This window comes from Euleptes europaea, chromosome 7 (genome assembly GCF_029931775.1).
Source record: "Euleptes europaea isolate rEulEur1 chromosome 7, rEulEur1.hap1, whole genome shotgun sequence".
NCBI lineage: Eukaryota > Metazoa > Chordata > Lepidosauria > Squamata > Sphaerodactylidae > Euleptes > Euleptes europaea.
In genome coordinates, this window is record NC_079318.1 from 14,959,597 (window position 1) to 14,987,366 (window position 27,770).

At 39.9% G+C, this 27,770-nt stretch overlaps 1 protein-coding gene across 7 annotated transcripts in view; it reads left to right on the forward strand.

Moving 5' to 3' along the window:
• The window catches only part of ARID1B (AT-rich interaction domain 1B), a 437,633-nt gene that overhangs the window by 331,319 nt on the left and 78,544 nt on the right, over nucleotides 1-27,770 (forward strand). For 5 of the 7 annotated variants that reach the window (XM_056853875.1, XM_056853877.1, XM_056853880.1 and 2 more), the window contains 3 exons: nucleotides 7,824-8,003; nucleotides 16,663-16,990; nucleotides 18,918-19,046. In XM_056853875.1, the coding sequence (XP_056709853.1) occupies nucleotides 7,824-8,003; nucleotides 16,663-16,990; nucleotides 18,918-19,046 (637 nt within the window). The remainder of the gene's footprint in view (nucleotides 1-7,823; nucleotides 8,004-16,662; nucleotides 16,991-18,917; nucleotides 19,047-27,770) is intronic. The other 2 variants (XM_056853879.1, XM_056853881.1) reach the window with 1 other exon arrangement.

A 27,770-nucleotide genomic window follows, 5' to 3' on the forward strand; every position in this document is an offset into this window, starting at 1 on the left:
TTTGCTGTTTGATGGTAAATATAGTTCTTGAAGATGAATTTTTATTTACTTTCCTTTGCTAAAATAAGGGGTTGTTGTTGGTGGGGAAAATAAATTAAATTATATATCTGGCTCGTACAATTGCTAACAATAATGTACTCCAGTAGAAAAATGTCCACATATTTTTGTAAGACTGTTTTTTTTTTTTTTGTAGGCCCCAGGCGTTGATACAGATAAAGGTCAGAACCGTTCATTGGTGAAGGACTTGACAAAGTGACAGTGGATATTCCAAGCTTAGAGCCCATTCCTGAAGGGGGGGAAGTTCCATAGGAGCCAGAATGCCCCTGCGTCAGGGTAGGTGCCACCTTATCATGGAATAAGGTAGCACCTACACCAGTGCGGGGGTAAACACGCCGCTGTCTGGGTGCCACCAGTGCCCACCGCCAGCACAGCTATACTGGACTTTCCCAGCATGGGGAGGGCATTCCCGGGGTGTTCCCGGGGAGGGAGCTGCCTTTAGGCAGCATCCACAGACCTTTTGCCCCAGGAATGCCCCCTTGAGCGGTAGCGGGGCTGCACCATATTTCAATGGTAAAGTCTTGCTGCTCACTATGAGGTATTTCCCCCTTTTTAAATTTTAAAAGGTTTTTTTCCCTCCATAACAGCCAGGAAGTCTCAAAGGAGGCAGCGCGGCTGCGCCACTCCCAGCCACCATGGATCCCCCCCACTTCAGGAACGAGCTGCCAATTAATTTGACCACTGGGACAGGTTTATTTCATGACATATGAATTCTGTGCCTCCTGTGGTCTTGCAGCTAGGAAACATTTTAACTTAAAGAAATATACGTAACCCGTTGACCTTCCTTAGGAAGATCTCCCTAAAACTATGGAACTACTTGTCAAAGATCTACCAGCATTGATTTAGTTTTAGATCCACACACAGGATATCCGTTTAACAGAATCTGTATTTTCAAAGAACTCCAAAGAACTACGAACTGTAATGTGTGTGTAAAGTACCGTCAAGTCGCAGCCGACTTATGGCGACCCCTTTTGGGGTCTTCATGGCAAGAGACTAACAGAGGTGGTTTGCCAGTGCCTTCCTCTGCACAGCAACACTGGTATTCCTTGGTGGTCTCCCATCCAAATACTAACCAGGGCTGACCCTGCTTAGCTTGTGAGATCTGACGAGATCAGGCTAGCCTGGGCCATCCAGGTCAGGGCACAAACTGTAATACACATCCTTTAATCTTGAAGTGTTTCAGTCAATACTGAGGAAGGCAAAAGTTTTTCAGAGCACAGTTGCATGAAAAAGAACACATATTTTGGAGCCAAAGAGAAAAGGTGAACTTCATGGGATTTTTCAGATCCATACCAGCAAAGATTACATAAATATTTTATAAAAACCACCTCTCTGGTTCTATATGGTTACATGTTTGCCCAACATTTTCTTTGCCACATGGGATTCCTAAAGAGTTGTGGGCAGCTGCAGTAGGAGACATGCGCTTACCCCAGGTGCTTCCCAGTGTGGTTTTTGTGCACATTAATTGCAATCAGAATGGAATGTGTCAGTTCATCTTATTTGGATAAATGCAGTGAAAGGAGATACATGTGTTCATTGACTGCACAAGTGGGCAGCTACTCATTTTCCCTTGAAGTTTCCCAGAATAACCAAAGTAGGCCTTTGTAGTTCTTTTCCTTTCTCTTTGAATCTGCCTGCAACAAGGGCTGTGCCACTTAAGCATTCTTCTATTTGACTAACTTATTGGGCAAATTCCTGGTGGGCAACTCTCCTGGAGGGCTGCCCCCAGTCAAGAACAACCAGATCTAAACACCAGCAGCCCCCCAAGACCTCAGGAATCATTCAGCCCAGATCCTTCAGCAACAACGATTGGTGTCAGCTCACCAGTTGCCTCCTTCTGCATCACCATTGGAGGCGGTGGGGTGGGAAATGTTCTAGTGCTTTATTTTTTCATAGAAATATTTCCGTTTGTAATGTCTCATTGTTTCGTAACTAGGAATTTATCCACTTATTGTTATTAAGGAGTGGATAAATTCCTATTTATCTACTCATTAATAACAATGAGTGGATAAATAGGAATTTTAACTTTGCTTTTGATGTAACCGACAGAGCTACTCAGCTGAATTCATAAATTGGTTTTTATTTGAATGATTACATGTATTTGCTGTTTTAGTCCCTCCCCATTTACAAATTGTTGACACAGAGATGTACTCTCTTATAGAATCCCTACAGGTATGTATGTACCTGAAAAACTCTTAATAACCTTTCTGAGGGTGCCAACCATGCCAATATGGTATGGGCAATGTCATCCATTCATTGTTGTTTATGAAAGAAGAAGAAGAAGAAGAAGAAGAAGAAGCAGGAGGCTCCAAACCACCACTCTTAACCACTACACCACGCTTGCTATCTTTAGTCTTTAAAAATAGGAAGTTTTCTGTGGAAAAATGAAGCACCAGACATATTCCCCCCCCCACACACACATCTCTGTCTATTGCCTCCGGTGGCAGAGGGAAGGTAAATTTGGCCATATTTCTTAGTCAGATTAGGTTACTGTAGCATACTCTAGTGCGCCAGCCATTGAAAAGTAATGGAAACTACTGCTGGTGTAGAGTGAAGTGCTAGAGTACTGATTGGGAACCACTTTTTCTGATCTTATGATGCCTATATAATATCACAATTGATTTCTAGTTTACTTCTGTGCCCAGTTCAAAGTACTGGTTCTAATCTAATCTTTGAAACTGTAAATAGTTTGGGCCTGTTTACCACAAGGACTGTCTCCTCCTTTATGAACCTACCTAAGTACTAAGACCATCAACAGAGGACCTGCCCCACTGTCTGAAATACAGTGGCTGAGCACATGGGATAAGATCTTCTCAGCAGTAGCACCCAAACTCCAGACTCCATCCTAGCTCAGTGTTAATCTCTCAGGCCATAATGTAGCTATTTAGTAAGCATCATAATAGACTGACCTTCTCTTTATGCTATTTATGTGCCAATATCATTTGTTTTTGTTATTTCTGTTTTGTTAGTAATGTTTTTGTTTGTTGTTAGCTTTTTGGGGATTCCATGTGGGGCTTGAAAGGTGGGTTAGAAATATTTATTCATTTATTTATTTACAAAAATTATATCCTGCCTTTCTGCCCTTGCAAAGGCTATCAAGTCAGCTAACAATTTAAAAGTTGCATGATAAAATTACATTATAAAACCATTATAATGAAAACATACATCATTAAAACAACTTTTAAAAGAGTTTTAAAAAGAGTTAAAATATATACAAAATAGTTAAAATACATACAAAACATAAAAAAAAGACTACAACAGAAAGGGACAGACTGATTTCCTGGGGAGAAGTTCCAGAGCTTTGGTGTCATGACCGAGGAGGCCCTCTCCCAGATTGCCACCCGTCTAATCTCAGAAGGTGGAGGCACTCAAATCAGGGCCTCCAAAGATGACAATAACAGTTGGGCAGCGGGTTCATAAGGAATTAGTATTATTATCAGTAAATAGATCTATTTTTCTCCTAAAACACTGTTTTTCTATAAACATGAGCCCAAATGGGAATGTCTGAGATGATTATCAGAAGCCAGAAAATCATACACCTGACTTCTTGGCTGGCAAGTGTGTATTGTTCATTTGCTGAGTAGTGGAGGCAACTGACCTCTGCTGAAACAGCAAAAAGGTAGCTTCGCAAGAAATATAGCATTTTTCAGTAAATTAAGAGTCCTGTTTCCCCAGTTTTTGTTTGACATATACATACCCTAACCTTTTCCCATTGTGTGGGTCAGAGAGACTGCATCCCTCCATCCCAGCTCAATGGTAGCAAACAGGAACTCATGAAGATTATGGAAGACTCTTGGAAGTAGACTGCCATAATGCCATCTACTTTTGAGAAGATTTAAACCATAGTTCTTAGTGGGGGCCATACACTTCCCCTGGGGGATGATTTACAAATATTGGGAGTCAGAACATTTGGGGGGCAGTTTGCAGACGTCTGGGATTTTAATTAGTCCCTTAACCCCATTTTCACTTACCTTTGACAGCCAATAGAGGAGAGGTGCTTTATTCTGCTCACCCTCCTCTGAGGATAAAGTCCCAGATCCTAGATTTCTCCTCTAAGCCCTTAGTAATGTTTCACATTGCTAACGTTTTGCCCCTTTCATTGTACTGACAAATTCCACAAATGCCGTTGCTTTTTTATCCCATCTTCTTCCATTTACATTGTATATCAGACAGCATATGAGAAGAATTTGCATAAGGAAAGTTTGATTTTTCTTCCCAGGCTACCATCTGGGTGATCTGTCTAATCCTTCCCCCGATTCCAATTTATCAGTGATAGATGATATTAATTTCAAGGCTAGATAGAAAAGGAGTAAAAAAGGGGGAGGTAAAATATTTAAACATCATTGCCTTCTCACAGAGATGAGATTTTTTTTGTATCAGGGAAGGAATTTGGAGAGAGACTCAGCCACTTAACCTAATAGCACAGCTGGTGAAACACTAGGGGGTCTGGGTTAAAGCTTTAGCTAGGTCATTATTTTCTGTCTTCACCAAAGCAATTCAGTTTGTGAAGAGATATGTGCAAACAAATAAGCGCTGAAGAGATTGTACAGTTTTTTTTAACGTAGAGGATTTAAAATACATAAGAAATTGAATCGTCACTAGGAACTTGACACCCTGGAGAGGAAGTGACTTGGCATTAACTGCCTTTTCAGTCGGAGACAAATTTGCTAAGGCAGTGGGTTGCATGACTGCTTCATCACATGAGCAGAGAAACATCTTTTGTTGAACTGGTGCAAATAAATACGTCAGTCATTCCGTACATAACAGCAGATGCAAACATGAAAATAAATGGTTGGGATGCCAGACAAAAAGTGTGTTGTGTGTTATATTGGCCCAGTGAAACTTCCATGTTTTGGTAGCAGCTAGAAAAGTCCCCTAGAAAAACTTGAATGTTTATATTAGTTCATGAAATTGCTCAGCAGAAAAACCTTAATGTCTGTGTCTGAAAAGAAGAAAAAACTATGCATCTGCTGGGTTGTTTGTAAAATTTAAAGTGATGAGTCATTACTTGTATTCTGATTGTCTTCTCACAGACATTCGCCAACCACCACCACTACCCCTCACCCTCAGTATTAAAAATGCAATAGTTGATCTTTTGTGACATGGAAGATGATAGTGGGGAGGCTGAGGCTCAGTGGTAGAGTGGCTGTTGGCATGAAAAAGGTCCCGAGTTCAATCCCCAGCATCTCCAGTGAAAAAGGATCAGGACCAGTGGTCTGATTCAGTATAAGGCAGCTTTATGTGTATGCCCATGTGTTACTAGAGTCTCGTTAAAGAGTACACCCTGCCTCCACTTTTTGTTGTTTTCATTCTTTTCCAACTGATTCTGTAATGCCTCTACCCATCAGCTAAGACAAATGCACTGCTAATTAAATATAGTATTCGGCTAATGGTCCATTCCATCTACTATAAATATCATTCCATGCCCTTTTTATCCCAAGAAGATATTGTTTGAAAATTTGAGCCATTTTCACAACTGGCTTATCCGTATCATCTTTAATTTACAATTTCCTTTTGCTTTTTGGCCAGCAAGTAAAATGTGCACAGTGTTCATCAGAATAAGTGTCTAGAGAATCCTTTACATGAAGGTTCATTGGATGCTTTCTTTCATTACTGTTAGACCAAAGAGAGGATGCTGCCAACGTCACCTCCATCACCAAATGGTTCTGATTTGAGCAGGTTGCTTTCAATTTAATTCATATATCTATACACCAATACAATACTGTGGGCACTGGAATATCTTTACTATCTTATGTATGATTTTGTTGATCCTGGAAAGTCTTGGTTTGCCAACATATTAAATGAAAACAAGCACAAGTTGCAGAAAACAAACTGTTCCTGTGTTAATTATAACTGTTTAAAAATTCGGTGTTTTATTTATTTATTTAAATATTTATATCACGTTACAATTTAAAATGTAAAACATACAGTAAAATTCCAAATAAATACCCTCTCCTCTAAAAAAAAAAAAAAAAAAAGCCTCCATCCTGTACCCCATTAAAAACCCTAGCCAGAAAAAAGGACTTGCAGGGCCTCCTGCACACCTCACCTCCTCAGGGATCCTGTTCCACAGGGTCGGAGCTACATTGAGAAGAGCATGATCTCTGGTTGATGCCAGGCAAGCTCCCCTAAGCAGGGCAACAGCTAGCAAGTGGCAGCCTGAGGACTGCATTTGGCCTTCGGGGACATAAGAGAGGAGACCAACTTTTACATATGAAGGTCCTAGGTCATAAAGGTAATAACCAGCATCCGCATTTTACAAAAGTGTAATGTATCAATATAAGACCTTTTCTTGACTGTGCATGTCACTGAAGACATGTTGCCCTCCTCTTACTCTTTATTGTCAGTGGAGTCCTGAGAAGAATTATACCCTTCTTAGACCATTGAAGTCAGTGGGCTTAGAAGTCAGTGGGCTTATTGGTTAACCATAACACTAGCTTTACACATGACACTGGTCAGTGGTCAGTTGGACAGGTCCCAGTAACAGAACTAGCACCTCATCACAATGGAAATGGGTATTCTTCGGGAAAGCTAGATTTGAGTCAAGTAGCACTTTAGAAGCCAATAAGATTTTCAGGTTACAAGCTTTTGAGAGTGAACGTTCCCTTTGAGAAAGACTCACATGCAGGACCTCCTGTGTGATAGCATATATTGAAAAGATGGCTAGCTCAGAGGATTTGCACTTCAAATGTTGTAACTTGCTTTTTATCTGTATTTGTCATTTTGGCTTGTTCAAGTTTAATGTCACTATTTCTGTCTTGTTTGTTGGTTCATTTGTTTTATTCACATTTTATTCAGTCTAGCATCTTATAACTGGAAAGTGTTAAATATTGGCAGGGGGTATCTGACACCCCAAAGCATACTTTGTGAGTTCAGGATTTTATGCACACATTGTTTCTTAGTGAGAAAAGGTTTTTGTGATAGGCCAAATAATTTCTACTTCTCTCCTTTTATTTAATTCTGGGAGGAGAAAGCACACTTATACTAGAAAGACATGACAGGAACAGAAATGTAACAAGAACATTAATCTGGACATACCTTGCTTTTTTTCAGACAGCTGTTAGGTGTCTTTATTGTAAACTGGTGTCACCCTCACATAATGCTTCTTATCCGAGTTGTCTGTTTGTTACAACTTGTCCAAAAAGTAGCTTTCCCAATTCTGGTTTAATGTTTTAGTTCTAAACTAAAAGGCAGGGATTGGGGCAGATGGGAGTACAAGAACGACACACTCACTAGAGTGTCAGTTTTGAGCAACAGTTGCCTTTTTGGACTGTACCTCCCCCTCCCATGCTGATCCCACTAGTCCTCTGTCTGTTGTTTAGAGTAGCATAGGCCAACCTGGAATGGTACAGATTGGGTCTTCATGCCTGGACACCTGCACACTTGTAAAACCTCTCTAGGAAAGCACTTTCATCAGCATCAAGGTATGAACCCCAAAAATTTATGTTATAGTTAACTGGATGGAGTAAAGATAATTTGATGCACTGGTAACCGGGGTTTAGGACTGCACTGCGCTGCACTGTCACCTGAAATGGCAAACTTTAAATACCAGTATATCAGCTCTCCATACATATCATTCCACAATACAAAACTCTGGGTTCTTGCGCATGCAGTATTTACCACTACTGTGCCTTTTTGATCAAGTGAGGAGTTCTCACAGTGGCAGAGAATCACTGGATCCAGCCTGTGGTTTGAATTCGTTTTTGTAAATAAAGAAACATTTGAAAGTTCTGAATTTGTCCCTTTTTGTGTTTATTTTTTTGTAGGTTTTATGGCAGGCATACAGAGAAATCCTCAATTATCTCAGTATACACCTCAGCAGACTGGACCTTCCATGTCACCACATCCTTCCCCTGGAGGCCAAATGCATTCTGGAATTGGTAGCTTTGCACAGAGTAATTCAAGTGGTACTTATGGAACTCAGATAAGCCAGTATGGGCCACAAGGTAAAATTATTAATGTATTAAGTGACATGGTTTTAATCTATCTTTAATCAGACTTTTAAAAGATTGCTTATTCTGTAGAAAATTTTGTTCACCAAACTAGACGTCATGCACATCTTTTATTTTTATATGTGTAAAGCTTCATTTGTGGATATCTTGGAAAATATTACAAACCATTCCTAGCTGTTCGGTTCTTTTTTAAAAAAAAAAAGTAGTACCTAATTATAGATGTGATATGTTTTAAGGAGTATTCTTTTCCCGTTAACAATTTTGAGAGAAAAGCATTTATTATTCCGTTTCCCTGCTGCTAGCACAGATCAGCACTAGTTATGTCCCTTGTTATTATACATTGTGACCCTGGGAAGTGTAGCCTCTCTTGGTTATTAAATGTGAGATTAGTAGGAATTGGTAGATCCTTGGATCTAGCAGGAGGAGATGACGATGCCTGGAAAAGTGAAGGCATCTGATTATCTAGTATATTTCCTTGGAAGGTGAGAAAATGGTCTCTCGCTTGCAATGAACTTATGCTATGATCCTGGGTAAACTTTTCTCCCATTGGAGTTCTTGTGATCTTGGGTAAGGGGTTACCTCAGAATTTAAAATTCATGTGGATTTTAAGTTCCAGAACAAATTTTTATATGTGGCTATCTTCGGAATAAGAGCTAGATTTGAGCTCAGTAGCCCCTTCAAGATTTTGGGGGTATGAACTTTCGAGAGTCAAAGCTGCATTGATGAAGGGAGCCTTTGCCTCTGGAAAGCTCATACCCCAAAAATCATGTTGGTCTCTAAGGTGCTACTGAGTTCAAATCTACTTCTTTTACTTCAGATCAACATAGCTACCCTCTGCAACTATCTTCAGAAGAATTATTCTAAAAGCATTCTGGTGGAGAAAAATGACATCTCAAACATTATTTATTTATTTATATTCTAGCTGATTTCCCGCCCCCCGTCTAAGTGGGGCTCGGGGCAGCTAACAACAATAAATTAAAACAGAATAGTTACTATAAAAACCCAATATACAACTTAAAACCAGTCAGCAGTCAACCATAGCTAGTGCACTGAAATCCCATGCTTCTCTCACCCTGCTCTAATAGGCCCACAGCCATCCGCTAACAGCAAAGAGGACAAGGGGAGTATAGAGGGGGAGGTTCTGTCCGGTGGCCAGTATACTTTGCAGTGCATACGCCAAGTCCTCAACCATATGCCCGGTGGGAACAACTCCATCTTGCAGGCCCTGCAGAATTGGGAGAAGTCCCTCATGGCCCTGGTCTCCTCCGACAGAGAGTTCCACCAGACTGGGGCCACGACTGAAAAGGCCCTGGTCAAGGATAAGTAGACTGCTCTTTGGCCAGGGACCTCCAGTAGATTTTGGAACCTAGAACGCAGCGTCCTTGGGGGGACATAGCGGGAGAGGTGGTCCCACAGGTATAAGAAGTTAAATGACTTTCAGGCCATTTCTTATATTCCTTCACACTCAGCTGTAGCATTCGTTTGTCATCAGATTTTGAAGAGGATACTGATTAAAATAAAGCAGGATGAGTTGCATCTTACCAGCTGCAAGAAAAGGAATCTATGAAAGCATATATGTCCCACATTTCCCATCATCCCACTGTAACCCCCAGAATTCCAACGCTGGAATCCTCCTGGACAAAATGGCAGATGGCACAAGGGGCTGCAGGCGTTTCTCCTTGAAAGAATAGATGATGTGTATGTTGTGCTGCCATCAGTTCTCCAAACTTTTAGTACTTTTTCATTACTCAACTCTTGTAATAGTAATGGCTGCAAGTCAGCACCAGTCAGTCCAGAGAAACGTCGCCTGTGGCTGGAGGGGCTGTGGCTCAGTGGTAGAGCATCTGCTTGGCATGCAGAAGGTCCCAGGTTCAATCTCCAGCTAAAGAGACTAGGCAAGTAGGTGATGTGAAAGACCCCTGCCTGAGACTCTTGAGAGCCGCTGCCGGTCTGCATAGACAATACTGACTTTGATGGACCCATACTGATGATTCAGTATAAGGCAGCTTCATGTGTTCATGTGTGTTGCCTGAATATATTTTATCATAAAGTATGATAAAGTATATCATTAAGTATGTTCATCTTCTCTCTGAGGGACAGCCAGCTGGCAGTCACTGGTGGGCAGGGTTCATATTTTCAGGTGACAAGGAGCTTGGGTATGTTCAAGAGCTATACCACATTCTAAGTGTTAGCTCTCAATACATGAATGCCAGAATTTTGCAGTGCTGCAGCCGAACCTCTAAAATGTGGCAGATTGTTCTTGTAGAGCAGTAGCCACAACTACTGCACTTCGGAAACAGGCTTGGCTTAGATCCATGTGGCTATAAAACGATAAGCGCACTGACAGAGGAAGTGTCTTTTGAAGGAGTTTGCCTTTTTATTTCTAGCACAGATGGTTCAGTTTACTGATAGTGCATTCGCAATTAGTGCTTAATTCTGCAAAAGTATGCTGCTTCTCCATTTATTCACCTATTTCTACACCATTCTTTATTTTATTTTTAGACCTGTCTTCCCACCTTTCTCCAAAAAAGCCTGCAAGGAGGTTAACAAAAAAAAAGAAAAACATAAAATCCTAAACAACCAAATATAATAACAAAACAGTACTGCAAAACATGGCAAGGGCAAACCATTTTATTTTAAAAATAAAAAGGGTATGAACAATATACAACCAAATCAGCATGTTGATGCTGTGGATTGAATGGATTCCTGCATAGTCTGGTATTATGATGCAGGAGCCACAGATAATTTCCCAAAATTCCCGGCTCACCACTCAACCCCCTTTTCTGTGCCATGGCTTGTTCCACTTTCACTAACTTTATGGTGGTGTAGGAAACAGAGGATTGTGTTGCCAGCTGGGTGTGTAACAAAACAATTACAATAGAATTTCATTGTATGCCAAAGTTCTGCACAGATTTACTGATCCCTCATTCTTGTTGTGTCCGTTTGCATTTGCCCAATCAGCCTTGTCCATCTATGGCAAAAAGCTACCAGTTTAATCCAAAATGGACTACCTGCAGTAAATATGCATAATAAATAACAGTAATGCACACTCCACAACATTAGTCAAATGAAACATAGCCTACATAAAGGATATTAACTTGTTAATTCACAAAAGTCTGTAACACCTCTTATGTAAAGGAGGGGAGCAGTTTCATCCAGTTTCCACTTCATGCTGCAGCTCCTAATGCCGCATGATATATTGTTCTTTTTTTCTATCTTTTAAAAAACCTTTTTATTATTTCAAACATAACATACATAACAACACACACATCTAGAACCATTATATTACATACTTCATGTTTGATGTGTGGCGCAATATCTACTAGAACAGGATCCTCCTTTAAATCCCGCTTGGAAATATATTGTTCTTGAGGTTCCCTCAGCTCACAGAACATTTTAAAGAGGAGGCTGCTTCTGCAGTTTCCAGTTGTTTGCAGGAGCCTGGATCCAGTGCAGTATCCCTGAGCAAATATATGCTTTCTCAATATCAAGGCAGAGACCACTTTCTCATGCTATGGATATGAATAACTGGGTAGCAGGAGTACAAATTAGATAAATTGGAAGAAGGACCTGGCTTTGTGTTGTGATTTACAGCCTACTGCTTGAATGCTAAGAAAGAAGCGGCTTGCATTCTGCAGATGGTCAAAGGAAGCACTTGCAACTACTAAGGAATAATTTACAGTGCCCGTGGGGAAGGTGCCAAATGCTTCACTGTACCAGCGCGACAAGGCGGGTATGACATTTGAAAGCCTCTTGCCCCACATGTGAGCCCAAACACTTGTAATGTCTCCACGCCAGCTCTAAGAGTCACTAGGAATGTGTGGTTCTGGCATGGGAATGTTATGCTCATTTGGCCAGTGCAGGAGGTAAAGAGGCTGTTAAATGCTGAGGCTGCCCCATTGAGCAGTCCAAAAGGAAGTGCTTTTCAGCAGATTCTGCACGGAGATGGTAATATTTAAATTGGCCCTCAGAGGCTTATTTGAAGAACTGCAGCCGGTGATATGAAACCTTCATTTTCACAGTGTTTCTTATTGCAGTTTTATTGGCTCAACCTTTGTGAATTTGTGTACCTTTCAGGCTTGTCTGAAATGTTAGTTCTGACTGAATACAGTCTGTAATAAAAGTGTGCTTGATGTTTGCCAAACCTCACTTAGGTGCACTGTAAACGTTCCGAAGTAGTTGCCACAATTTCTTATTAGCCGAATCCTCGCTTGAGTTCAGACCCACTGATTTCACTAATTACTTTTTTGTTATTAGGTGCAGCGTATTTATAATGGTTTACATTCCTTTTTTAGTTGTCTGCGTGTCTATTCCTAACCTTCTCTCCCTCCATATAAAAATGTTTTTACTTAGATATAGCAAGGGGAAGTCAGAACATGCAGTAATTCAGAGTTTATCCTCAATCAAAATACCTTTTTGAAAAATGCTGTTAATTGTCTTTCAAGCCCTTTAGTTGGGTTTGTACATATTGTAATTATTTTCTATACTGGATTGTTTCATTCAAAGGGTGTTCCTTCAGTGGATTGACCTAGGATTGAGTAGCTGTCACACTAGTTTTTAGGCAGTTCTTAGTGTTTGCCTGCCATCCCAAAAACTGTGGCACAGTATCAGGCTGTCTGGAATGTTGCAGCGTCTCCTTTATCATGTCTAAAACATGTTGTCCTTGAGTTCTGCCAGTCCAAGGACTTTGTATCCAACTCTGATGTCCAAATAAGACCTTCATACTTGTAAGGGACTGGGAAGCTTTATTTTATTTATTTATTGAAACATTTATATCCAGCCTTTTCTCATGGTTTAAGGCGGCTTATATAGGTTGAACACTGGAACCCTGCTTTAAATTACTTACATGACATAGTTTAAAATGGGGGGAGGGGGGAGAATCTTTGAGCACTTGTCCAGTATTTACCACCAGTATTTTTTAATAAATCTGTTTTGTCTTCTGAGTTCTTATCTTTGCAAATTTGACCTTGCTAATTATTCTAGCAGCTGTCTTATTATGGATGTTTTTGTATTAAATCCTTCTGGTCCTGCTTCTTCGTGGAATTTTAACCCAAGACAGTAGTAATTTTAGTACAGCATTAGGATTATTATTTTCTCCTTATTTTAGAAGCCCTTTTTTGGTACCTGATGTGACTTGGAACCAGTAATCACTGAAGGCTAATTGCACTTCTGCATCTCTTGACAAATTTATCCATCTTTCTGGGTTTCAGACAAGAAAGGGAACGATGAAAACATTAACTTGCATAGTACTTGAGAAAATAAACATCCCTATCATGAACCATTTTTGAATGTCACATGGTAAACATTGCGATGGGTATGAAGTATACCCCTCCACCGGATCATACAAAGGATGGATTACTCTGTGCTTTGGTCATCATTAGATTATTATGAATAAATGACAGATAGTCATTTTTTACAGTGCTATTAGGAAAACATCCATGTGTCTCAATGGTAAGAATATGTACGAGAGCTGATACATGTACTATTACAGTTACATTTTTTCATTCATTAATGGCATACAGAATTTTAAACATGGAATACATGAGTATAAGTGCTTTTCTTATTTTAACTTCTGAGAAGAAACTCCTCATTAGCAAATTAGCCGTGTTTGCAGTCGGCCATTTTGTAGATGCATTCCGTTGGTTCATTATGACTGTCTAACCTGTGACCTATATGGAAGCTCTTTGAAAAATTTAAACTGCTTTTAAATGATTTATTGCTATTAAGAATAGTAATATGATTTATTTGATAATCATCCAAAATCGAGACACTGTATAAAACTCATATACAACAACCTGCCCAAATAGATTTGCAGTCTAATATATAAAGTCTGCATGATTATCCAGTATTAAATGTGTTTGACTTCTTGCCAGACAGACATGCTTAAAGAAGCAAATGTCAATTGTAAGACTTGCCTTCTGACTTTCAGTGAGGTCAGTAGGCTTAAAAGGGTATAACTCTGTTTAGGATTGCACCGTTAGTTCAGCTAACTTTTATGAAGGAGGAGACTGGTCACTTGGACATAGGTACAAACAAAAAACTCAGGATTTTGTTCTTTCAAGCTTAAGTATTGGAGTCATTGGTGGAGGACATTCATATGTCCATTATCTTCCATGACTTTATTCCTCTAGACAAATTCCTGTTATCCAGTTTAGTAGTAACTTCAGTGACTTTCTTCTTTGTATGAGGCTTCAGGTTCCTGGATTGAATTCTAATTTGTGGAAATGAACCAGAATCTGAAGCCCACTGGCTGAAGAGAAGAGGGGCGGCTTGCAAGCATTCAAAAGCTACTGTTCCAACCTGTACCCAGTTGAAGAGTGTGGGCTCTTGCACTTGGCTGGCTGACACGTCCAGCTGACGGGGGCTGGCTCAGCATCTGCTGCCTTCATTGTATCTAATGGTGCTTCCATCTGTTTACTGTCAGAGCCATTGCCAGAAAATTACTACGCTATTAGAGAAACATGAAAATACATTTGTACTTCTCATTCCTGGTTTTTCCCTGTCATTTATTGCTTTTATATATTTATTTATTTAGGTTTTGAGGGAAAATGTGTATCTTTTATTTTGAAAGGTTACCACATTCCTGTCCCCCAGCCTATTTTAACAAAACCACTTTTGCAGAGAAGATGCACCACCAATATTTGTGGTTGGTTCCTATTCTACTGGTGTCTTGTGTGTGTCCCCAACAAGCAAAAGTAAGAGTAGCACCCCTGGTCACAAGGTACACCAGAGCTTCTTTCAGTACTACTTATTGATTGATAATTGATTCTGCAATGGAATATTATTTGATTCCCACTGGAGGGCATCATGTGCAGAGTTTCTTGACTGAAAGCAGAAGGTGTTTCAGTGATCAAAAGATAACACTTTGGCTGTTTGCTATGAGTCAATGGCTCGTTTAATAATAATATGATACTTTTGTGCTTTAACAGCTATGGGAGATTGTCTCTCTTACCTATGGAAACTGACTGCCGATTTTCATAATATATTTGAAAGGTGTAGTTACAATCTCAAAAACCATAATCATGACTGAATATCCATTGTGAATATCTCTGAATCTCAAACAAGAGATCCCTATTAAAACTCAGAGGGATCAAATGTATGCCAAAGGTCAGAATTATTTGTCTTGTGTTAGTCTGAATGCAATAGTTATTCGAAATTAACAGTAATATATTATGTGAGGCTTGTGAGTTGTACCACCTATCCTTCTATCCCACAAGATCTTCACTGCTTCTATATAGTGATGGGGAGAGGTATTTTTCCAGGGGGAAAGAATGGCCAGGTACAACAACCATGTATGACATATAAGGATGTTCATGCTTAACACAGAGTACAAATGGGGAGATTCAATATTGTGTTGTTAACAGTTCATGAGTAATACCTAATACTTGCAAATACAAAGCAAACAGAGAAGCTATACAATATTACAAAGAATGTGATTGGGGCCACAGAGCTTGGGATAGAAGAAGGCTGTGTTGAGTGGAGTATCTATAGCAAAGTCTGTCAAGGAATTATTTAACTGCTACATTGGAATTGTTGATTACCTGTGGCTGTGCTGCAGCATTGGTGGAGTGGGAAGTGGAGGATAACAAGATGTTAGCTTTAGAAGACAGATACATCTGGAGACTTGTACTTGTGTTTAAACATGTTGCAAAACTCCTATGTGTCAACTACACATATGTCCTTGGTTTTTAAACAAGTGTATAGTGTTGTTTAATTTCCTCTGAAAGCACTGGTCACATATATTTTCACTGGAGAGGGCTTTTAATGAACCACGTTGTTAAAAGTGCATGGGGCAATGAGAAATTAGCTACAGCATAATGCCTCTCGAGTATCAACTAATTATGCCAGCACTCTGACAATGCCAAAATAGATCTCGTTTTAATACACAAAAGGCATGGGGAGTGGGATATATCTTTCATGGCGTCTCTCTCTTTCCATAATAAGGTATGTAGGATGACAGTGAAGGCAAACTTTCTTAGGAAATCCCTTTTCAATGAGTACAAAGAGCAAGAAAGACTGGCCACCACAATCTACAGTTCACTGAGTCCACCCTAGGTAGATCCTCTGGAATTCTTCCCTGTTTTATTTATGTTTATTTTTGTTATTTATTTGGTACATTTTGATCCACTCTTCCTCCAAGGAGCTCAGGGCGGCATATGTGGTTTTCCCCTCCTCCATTTTTCCCTGATAATAACCCTGTGGGGATGGTTAGGTTGAGAGAGTGACTGCCCAAGGTCATCCAGCAAGCACCAGGGCAGACTGGGGATTAGAGTTTTCACCAGATCCTATTCCAACACTTTAGCCACTACACAACGCTGTGGTTTTCGCTCCCATGCTTTTTTTGCTTAATTCATACTTTTAGCCAGGGCCTGGTGCTGCAGAATGAATAGACACCTGTAGTTCCCACATCTGCCCTGCGTTTCTTCATACCTCTAGCCTTCATACATCCCCACTAGTAAGATAAATGCATCACTTCACGTTATCTGGATTTGGAGAACACGTATACCCAGTGGATACTGGATAAAACAGTTGAATCTCCCTGCTCACATCTGGCACAGCTTGAATAACATCATTGCACAACAGATTTTCCAGCAGACTGTTTCAGTGAATCAAAAGTTGTAACTTCCTTTTCCTGTTATATTGTTTTGTTTAGGAAACTACTCCAGGCAGCCAACGTACTCTGGAGTGACCAACACAAGTTACAGTGGCCCAGGACCTGGTATGGGTATAAATGCCAACAACCAGATGCATGGACAGGGGCCAGGCCAGCCTTGTGGTACCATGCCCCTGGGAAGAATACCATCAGCTGGGATACAGAGCAGACCGTTTCCTGGAAATATGAGCAGTATGACCCCCAGTTCTCCAGGCATATCTCAGCAGGGAGGCCCTGGGATGGGACCACCCATGCCAACTGTGAACCGTAAGGCACAGGAGGCAGCTGCAGCAGTGATGCAGGCTGCTGCAAACTCCGCCCAGAGCAGGTATGCTTCCAGGGAAAAGGACCGGAAACAATTGAAAATGTATTTGACATACTTGAGATGGTGAGAAACAGAGATGCATGGCTGTGCAAAAAAGAGAATGGTAGAATTGGAACAAGAAATCAAAATGATAGTGGCAGGTATTTACCATTTCAACTTTGTATTTTATCTAGAAATACAAATATTTGCAGCAGGAAGTGTTGTAGTTTTGCAATGACACAAATTAAAATTTTGCCCTGTGCAATTTTGAAAAGAGATGCTTCAATATACACAGGTGGTACCCCAAATTGTCAGAGGAGGGAGTGGGGGGTTGGGTTGGGGTGAGAAGCAGCTCTAATGGGTTCATTGTTGCCTCTTGAGCATTTGAAGCTTCAGAATACTTTTCAGTATGCATTGCCTCATGAATACAAGCCACTGAGGATAAAAGCATCCCATTAACGTTAACCAGAATACCAGATTTATAACCTGAAGAGCAAAATTGGGATTGAAGTCTAAATTATGAATCTCTAGACCTATGATCATTGTAATCCAGGAAGCTTCCCACTGAATAATAAAAAAAAATACTCATCAGCACTATCATCCATAAATTACCTAGTCTGGAATAAAATTTCCATGTCCTTCTGCTGTCTACCAGATTAAGCCAGAATACTGAGTTGTTGGATTTCAGACTGTCTGCAGTTCAGAAGATGAATGGAAATAAAAATATCCTCTGAGTGATACACACAGATTTTTCCTTTTCCATAGGAGTCTGTACAAAACACATGTAGTTTGTGTTGCTTGGGATCATGGCCTATTTGTGAATTTAATAGTGCCAAAATAAACAAGGGTCTCACTAGAAAAAATGGAATTTCATAAAATATTTTGCAAGGTGGTGGTACCTTATAAACATGTCAGTATTAAGCGCAAGCATGTATAACAACATGTATATGTACTTCAATAACCACATCATATAAGGCTGGATGTATGTATACAGTGGGTCCTACCCCATCCTACAACTCCACTGAGCAAAGTTTATTAATTTATTAATTAAAATATTCATACTTCACCTTTCCCTTTGGCTCAAGTGTGAAGTCTTCTTCCAGTCTAAGAAAACTTTCTCTGACTCAAGTGGTTTTTCCATCGGAGAAAGAGTCAGTTAAGGTGGAAGATGGCTTCTTAGAGGATGGTTCAATCCACCCCAGTAATTATAACTAATTACTCCCATGCAGCTAATGCACTTTTAATTCTAGAAATGTGAGAAATTCTATCACTATCAGAAAGAAAATGAATAGGACTGGAGTGCTTAAATTTGATTTGGCTACTTTGGGAATACACATCAAGTTTGTACGGTGAGGAATGAGGCAGACATAACTTAAATGTGCTCTCTTAACATGATAATTCAAGTTGCCCTTCAAAAAATAAACCCAACTCCTGTGGAGATTATCAATTCTGTGTATTTCATTGTGAACTATCAATAGCTTACAAAAGTAAAATGGATGTAGACAAAATATTGAAAAGTTAATAATTGACAGTGAATGGTTGTGATTCACATTGTGGATATAGATTTTAAAAATTAAATAATTGATTCCTTTCCCACCCCAAATCTTTCTCTCAAAATCTGCTTTTCAATTTCTAGCTTTCCATTGTTAAAAAATACAACTTTCTAAGACTTTTCATTACATAGTATCCCCTTTAGTAATCTAACACCTATAGGACAACTGTGTAATCGTTAGACCTTTACTGCAGCAGAGTTTCCGTCAAACCCTTTTGTTTCTGGAAGTTTGGAAACACAACAATTTTATCTTGGTTTCCTAAATATAATGGAAAGCTTGCTTAACACTAAGAACCCTTCCTGCTTATCTGCGGAAGGATAATACCGGTAGCTGACAAGATGGTTCATATTCGTGGTCCAGTGCAAATCCAAAGAAGCTGTTCTTTTGTTCTGCTTTAGGCCACCATACATTAGGTCGCCTGCTTATCCCAGCCAGTCTGGGGCTGGCGGACGCCCCATGTTTTCTTCACAGCACCCCAACTATGGCAACACTCAGGCTCCCATGATGCACCAGCCTGACCAGTACGGGTAGGTAGCCACATAAACTGGACTTGCTGTGGGATATTGACATTTTTTAAAATAAATGTGACATACCCCTTGGCTACTAAAGGCACCTCAAATCAAGTAAAATACTCGCATCTGAAAAGTGATTTTCTTTTTGTTTTTACTAACTAAGTAAATTTGATTTTAAAAAAAAATCTGCATGTCACCCATACTGCATGGCTTGTGGCATGGCTCTGTTTCCTTCATGCCTGAGAGGGAAATGAAGATATTCATCACCTGGAAATGAATTAAATCTTGTGGGGTTTTTTTTGCATCATTACTTGTTTTTCCTCCATTTTTTTGTCATTGTTGTCTAGGTACCATAAAGCACTTGATACTTTCACTGTGTCATTATCACATCAAGCCTCTCACACAGAGCACAACACTCCATTTTTTACAAGAGTCTGATGACAAAAAAACTGTGGCAGGGGTTAGTAGTGGGACTGACAAAAGGGGCACACTTGCTAATTCCTCCACCAAGGTGAATAAATGAGCGTAGAACTTGAAATATCCACTATGGCTTAACTGCAAATATCTTTCCCCCCTAACTAGCCTTCATTTTATCTTGTAATTTCCCTAACCCATCTTTAAAATATGTGCGTATGAAAACTGCAGTTTTTTTAGTTCTGAGCATTTCAATTCTGTTTCAGTATAGTAGAATTCCCTGCCATATTAGGGCCCCTCATTGTCCAACTGGGAAACCTAAGAACAGAGGTGTTACTCTATAAGGATACCTGAGCCTTGCTATTGCTAACATGGTATGTTGAAAAATCAGAAAAATCAAGGCAACCTATTGGAATTTTAAATTGTAGGAACTGGCAGTTTCCATGCTATGTTACCATGCTGTCCTAAGGAGAATTACACCCTTCCAAGCACACTGAAATCAGTAGGCTTAGAAGGGTATAACTGCGCTTGGAATGGCACTGTTAAAGATTTTGAACATCATAGTATCTCAGTCAGCCTTTGGATGGGGCAAAAAAAAGAAAACAACATAATTCAGTAGCAACTCTTGTTAAACAAGTTTGATTGAAAGGAATGAGTGGTGAACTTGCACAAGCAGATTGTTGTTGTTTTATTTTTATATAAATGGTGTTTATGTCTGTAAAGTCAAATTGTAAATCAGTAACAAGATACCAGTGTGGGGAGTTTGAATTGGGCTTTTGCTAATCCACAGGAGCTGTTCTTACCAACTCAGGAGTCCTATTTAGACACAGAAAGCTACTTTAGCTTTGTCTTGCCAAGTCACATTAAGCATCTGTGGAAAATGAATTTAAATGGCACGCATCAGAGCAAATGCACTTCTACTGAGGCAGAAAATCAATGCTAGCTAACCAGAACTTGGGCGATCAACATCTGAGATTTCAGTCAGTTATATCAACCTATGTTTAGTGCACAATGCCTCCCTTCTAATAAAATAAAATTAAGATTTAAAAAAGCACACATTATTCAACTGTCATACAGAGGTTGTACTAGCATTAAGTTCAGCTTGACAGTCTGTGCTACTGTGCCCTTTTATTATTTCTAGATAGAATGCTGAAAAACTGAGGCCTATTTTGCAAGCACAGCTCTGTTTCCCAAGGGGACTGAGTAGTAACTTGGGAGCAAGCACCAGCCAGGGGTTCATATTGGTCACTTGCAGGAATGTCGTCTGTACTTAACCTCATTTATGTATAAAATCAGAGGAAACCATGCCAAATAACTGTTTGTTGTTAATAAAATTGCATGCAATTCTGTAATTCTGTCACAAAATATTTTGAATGGTAGCGGATTTTCGTTTTTAATAAGAGTGTGCAGAGTATGTTTATAATAAGAGCGCTACTTTAACTTCTGTAGAGGCAAGCCAGTTAAGAGGTTTGCCTATCTTTTGAGTGCTTTGAACATAGTGCCACAGAGTAATTCCATTCCTGGGAAGCAGCAAATAACCTTGAAAAGGCAAGAGTTAAATTGCTTTCCTTTTTTTCCTCACCAAGACTTTCAAAAGCTGTATATTATGGATAAGGAGAGTATGCTCACATGTGACAAATCTCTGCAATTACCATGGAAGGATACAGTGAGTGCACTATAAAAATGAAGAATGCCAATAACAAGAAAGCTTTAGACTGACTCAACTGGTTGGATATGAAGAACTAATAAAGGCAACAAATAAACTCGGGATTAAAGTTTTAAGGGGTTTCCAATTTGGAGTGTCTCTTGATGATTGCCCAAGTTGACACAAATGGACCCTGATAGGCATTGCTGAGCATACGCATTGTAGCTTGTATCACTTCTAAAAGAAGCACATTTGGTGATATGGATTTCATAAGGGTCTTTAAGCAGTGAAAAGCATATCTCATTTTTCTACCTCCCACCTAGGGATGTTCATTGAAAGGGAGGGAGGATATAACCTGCTGGCACAGATTGCCACAGCCTTTCCTAGGGCAGATGAATGAGCAGAAAGGCACACACGCTACCTTAGTTCTCTTTCTCTGCGTTTATCTTGGGATTTTGGAAGCCTCTTTGAGGCATGAAAAGAAGAAAAGAGAACTAAAAAAATCCCTGTTTTTCGGAATACAAGGAGACTTAAGGGTAGATTCATCAGATACAATAGTGAAGTCTGCTTGTTTGTTTTTATGAATGGAGGCCTACCAAATTTCCTAAGGACGTTTAGTTGCTTTCTGATACCATGCATTATGATTCTGTGCTAGAGAATATTTGGGGTAGTATTCTAAATGGATTCACTGAAATGGCCCTCATGAGTGCTTGCCTACATATACAGTAGAAGATATTAGACATGGCAACAGTTGTGGAATATGGCATGGGACTGAAATATATCAAATTCAGTTTAAGGGTAGGGGGAAGCCTGAATAGAAGGTTATATTACTTACAGCCCAAACTGGCCAAACGTGTGCTGCATAGTATATATTGCACCAGAAGTTCATTTGATATATTTTCCTTGTTCATCGTCCTTTCTGCACTGACAGGCAACTTCATGGGAAATCAGCAGCAAAAATTAACATATGATATTGCTCTTAGATGCAGAGGTTTGCAAAAGGAGTTTTGTACCATCCAATGCTACCCTGAAAGTGTTTCAGACAATAGTTGTATATTTATTTTATTTTAAATGTTTATATCCTGCATTATTTCCTTGGACCAGCTCCCAAAGCACCTACCATAGTAACAACGAATAATAAAGCAGCTATCATAACAACAACATATTACTAAAGCATAAAACAAAATAAAACAATCAACAACATAAAAACAACACAGCCTGATCTCCAAAACATTTGTCCTCCACCAAATACTCTTTGAAATAAAACTATTTTATACGCCTTCTTGAATGCAGGAAGTGAAGGTGCCTTTTGTACCCACTCTGGCCAGCCATTCCCAAAAACTGGACCTACCACAGAAAAAACCGACATCCTGTCTGTTTCCAACTAGACGGTCCTGAGAGAGGCACCACAAGGAGAAGGCTGTCTGCTGGAGCATGGGAGTGCACAGGGAGATATGGTTTGAGAAGTATAAGGGCCCTGGGCTTGAGAAGTAATAACTAGCACTTTGAATTTGGCCAGGAAGCAAATAGGTCACAAGTGAAGTTGGTGGAGTACTGGAGTACCATTTCAAACAGCTGACCCCCAAGCAGGAGTATTGTTGCTATGTTTTGTACCACTGAGCCTTCCAAGACGTCTTCAAAAGCTGCCTCATGTAGAGCATGTTACGGTAGCGTAGTCTGAAGGTTACATTACTGTAGATAAGCTTGGCTAGGATGGCTGTCTCTAAATAAGGGGCCATCTTGCAAGTTCGATGAGGCAGCCTAACAGTTGTTAGAGGCTGACTGTCAGAAACACAACATGCCAGTTTTAACATGGCTTCATGGACTCCCAGTTTATTTCTGAGTTCAGGTCCAGCAGCTGGTTGTGACCTTTAACGCTTCAAGGACCAGCACCTGGATACCTAAAAGATCATCTCTCCTCGTAAGTCCCTGTGCACCAACTAAGGTCTTCAGACTGGCCCCTTCTATTTGTTCCCTCATTAAATGTGGCCCACCTGACAGCACTGAGGACCCATACTTCTTCTGTGGTTAGTCCCACCTTATGGAACACGCTCACCAAAGAGGGGCAGGAGTGCCATTCTTGGACATTTTTAGGATGCTTTATGAAGCTGCCTTATTCTCCAGACTTTTAATGGAGTGTAGGTTGCAAGCATTTTAATGCATTTTATTGAATGTTATTAAGATAGTAAATCTTTTTTTATTAGTTGGGGGGTTATTGTTGTATGATGTTTTAATTATATATTTATTGTAAGCCATCTTGAGCCATCAGGAAAGGTGGAATATAATTTATTTTAGGATTTCTCTCCCTTTTTATTTAAAAAAAAAACCCAGGAAAAATACTTTTTAAAAAGATATACATAAAGACAAAAATATAACAACAGTGGTAGCAGAGCCACACATAAGTTTCTATAAATGGTTTCCAAATATCTAAAAATGAGTCCCTGAGCAATTGCCGTCTATATGCCATACGTTTGAATATTATTCAAGTTATGAGGTCCTCAATCCATTGATTTACTAGAGGTGGACTTTTATCTTTCCAGTGTTGTAATATGAGTCTTTTAGCACGGAGGGTTCATTTTTGTTGACCATCAGTTTGGCTCCAAAAGTGTAAAAGTACATAGTCATCCTCAAAAATCAGTGAACAGTCTTAATATAAAATATAAATGTTTGAATAAATAAATCCAAGGTGAGTAACAACATAATTAAGACGTCTAAATCCAATAACCCCCACATGACTAGGACATCTTAAATGGAACAGCAAACAAGTCAGCATAATTAAAAGCTTTAAAGATAAGCACTTGGACTTCAGACTGAACCCAGGAATATATTGCCAGCCAATGTACAAATATTAAAGATTGGAGTAATAGGAATGTAATAATTTACTCATGATAATAAATGGACCACTGCATTTTGAACTAATTGAAGTTTCTGAACTGTCTTCAGGGGATGCTCCATGTACAGCATGTTACAGTAGTCCAATCCTAAAGTTTCTGTAGCATAGATCAACATGGCTGGATCAGCTGCATCCAACAAAGGAGATAATTTATGGCCCAGATGCAGCTGGAAAAATGCATTCCTAGACACTGTACATATCTGTTTTCTAAAAGTAGAGCAGAATGTAACAGAATCCCCAAACTTTTCACAGAATGTGACAGTCACCTCATCTTATGTGGGGAGAACTTTTACATCCAGCTTACTGACTAGCATCACCCCTCTCTAGTCCAGATTCTGTTTTCGTTTGTGCTTCCTCAGCCACTTTATTGCCTCTTCCAGGCAGTGGCCAAGAACAGAGGCAGATACATCTGATGGCTTATTTTAAAAGATATGTAGCATTATCAGCATATTGATGACATCCAACATCAAAGCTACAAACTGTCTCAATTAAAGGTATAACAAGGATATTTTAAAAAAGCACAGGGCACAAAACTAAGGCCTGTGTGTTGCCCCAAGACAAGTCCCACAGACTCCATCACTAGGGTTGCCAGGTCCCTCTTCGCCATTGGCAGCAGGTTTTTGGGGTGGAGCCTGAGGAGGGAGGGGTTTGGGGTGGGGAAGAACTTCAATGCCATAGAGTCCAACTGCCAAAGCGGCAATTTTCTCCAGGGGAACTGATCTCTATCTGCTGGAGATCAGTTGTAATAGCAGGAGATCTCCAGTTACTAACTGGAGGTTGGCAATCCTATCCATCACCAATTATGATCTTCTGCATAGGATCCAATAAAAAAATACTGAAAGGTATTTCAAAGCTGTCCTCATCTTACTTTATGGATTCTTTAACAATAATGAGTGATCAGTTGCATCAAAGGCTGCAGAGAGACCTGTAACACCAATAAAGAGGTATTATCTGTACCCATCTGTAAACAGAACTACCAAAGCCGCATCTATTCCAAAACCAGGCTGGAAAGAGTCATCTGCTACTTCTTTGTCCACCACCTTTCTTAAAGCAGATTTGTTAAAAACTAGCCTCTAACTGGCCACAGATTTTTACGCAGACAGGGCTTTTCCGGCAATGTCCTCTTTAAGAGGCTTTAGAAAACTCCTCCGACAGGAAAGCACTAGCAGTTTTCATTAGTGGAGCAACTATCACCTCCCTGAAAGACTTTAATAACCAAGAAGGGCAGGAATCAATCCTACAGGTAGTAGCTTTTACAACATCCACGATCCTTTCAACATTGATCAAGAAGAGCAAACAGAAAATATCCATTAAAAAGGGGCAGATGGAGATTCAGGCACCTCTGTGCACTATCTATTGACAGACTGGCAACCAGGTCAGAGTTGATCTGAGATATTGGCAGAAAATCATTCAAAAGTATCACAGCTAATATCCTATTTCCTATCAATTTCAGACTCACACTTCAGGGTCATTAGATACTGAATTCATAAATATAATTGAAGTGGACACAGTCTAGTTGAGGCAATGGTAGCAGAGAAGTAACCTTTCTTTTTCACTACCACCACCATCTCAATTGAAAAGCGGATGACCGTGTAAACATGCTTACACACGGAAATGTTTGTTTGTTGGATTTATATCCCGCCCTCTATCCCAGCCAAAGCCAGGCTCAGGGCAGGTCACAACAACAATGTATCATAAAAATTAAAAACAATCATTCCATGCATATTAATTAAAACCAGCAATTTACAGTTGGCATCTGCTGAATGTAATGCTCTCCGGGGGGTGTATCGAGAGAGAAGCTGGTGAATGTGAGCTGGTTTGCTCCATTTTTAGTCAGAACTTTCTGGTGATATGACAAAAGGCCTCCAAAGAACTTCCATGGGAAAGTTATCCATGCAGATTTTGCAGTCTAGTCTGTATGAACTGGCAGGGAGCTGGCATGAACTGGAGGGCAGAAAATTGTCCACCCAGTGTGCTGTCTGAGAGCCATTTCCACTCATACTAAAAGTTGTAATGCTGTCAAGGGAGATTTCCCTGCAGAAGCTACTGAGCAACCTCCTTCTCTGGCGCAGAAGATGGTATAGAATCACATGGTGACATTGGCGTCCTTCATATGTGATAAAGGTATTTTCTGATCCACAGCTGCCTGTGTCTCATACTGAAGTAATTCTGAAAAATTGTGAGAATAGACTATTATAGAGCAGAATTAACATTGCCCTGACCTGGATGGCCCAGTCTAGCCTGATCTCGTCAGATCTCAGAAGCTAAGCAGGGTCAGCCCTGGTTAGTATTTGGATGGGAGACCACCAAGGAATACCAGGGTTGCTGTGCAAAGGAAGGCGCTGGCAAACCACCTCTGTTTGCCATGAAACCCCCCCCCAAAAAGGGGTCGCCATAAGACGGCTGCAACTTGATGGCAGTTTACACACACACACACACACACACACACACACACTATAGCACCTTAGAAAGTAAGGCTTTTGATCCAGAGTAGCCCATTTATACACTGTGGAGGAGGAGTTGATTTTTGGTGTTTCGTAGCAACTCCTTGCACCATGTGAGATATTTTTTCAGAGGGTACCTAAACTTTAAGGTACTTTTCAGGTGATGCAAGGTCTGCTTGTGAAAGGGAAAAGCTGAAATCCCTCTTGTGCGAATGGAAGCACCATTGGCCTTCTCTCTAGATAAAAGCTGCAGTTTCATTGTGAACTTTCACCGGCAAGAGCCATTTCTAAGGTGTGTTATTCTCCAGAATATGTAACCTCAGCTTCTGTCTGTAGATGCCTGCTGCCTTCTCAGATTGCAGTCTGGTGCACACTTGCTTGGAATGAAAGTCCATTGAAATGTGGGACTTCTGTTAGTCCAGCTAATACACTTGATAAAATAGTCATTGAATTGATCATGTATCGTATACATATTATGTTCACGTTAGGCTCCTAGGTAACTTGGGGTGGATTCCTCTTCTGTATAAAAACCATGTATCACTTTTTTTCTGATTTACTCCACTGTAAATCCAGAATAACTATGTTGTTCCTAGCATATAGGACTTCAGAATATTGACTCTTTTATTATTGTAAATGGTATGGGTCTGAATGCATGTAATCTATACATTGCTGAGCCCTCCAGGAGTGTTTCCCAGTGCTGTCTCTGTATTTGTAATTCATATTTCATATTGCTAGTGCCAGCAAAGCACTTTTTCCATATTTCCTCCAGAGCCTTGAGCCTGCAAGGCCGTGGACAGACTAGGAGCAACTGGCAAGGAAATACAGCTAACGTACATGATGCATTAGTATGTCAAAGAGAAGAAATGGGGCAAAAGATTTGAAGCTAAAGGCTAAAGTAAAATATTTAAAATTTGTGAGTGCTAGATTTTCCCCTAGCAAGTTTTGTATGTATGTTTAACCACCTTGATCTCGAAAGCTCAGGTGGAAATTATAATATTTTTTTAAAAGTACACTTGTGTGATATGCTCACCTTGTACAACTGGTGTTGAAGTTTTCCTGCATTGGAGGTCTAGGGTTTCTCTTTGTTTTTAGCCTTCCCTCTGAGCAGAGATATGATGCTTACTCTGTTTGCAACTGCTGTGCGGAACAAGAAGGTTAAATATTCCTGTTTGAATGTGTGTGCAAGCCAGAACATCTATAGATGTAAGTCTAACGAGTCTATAGATTCCTTACAATACACTAAGCTAAAACAGTTGGTGGGGGTTAGATTTGGACAAATTTCAGCTATTATTTTTTAAATGACCCCTTACCACAGAACTGAATTTACTATTTAGTGTCCTCCT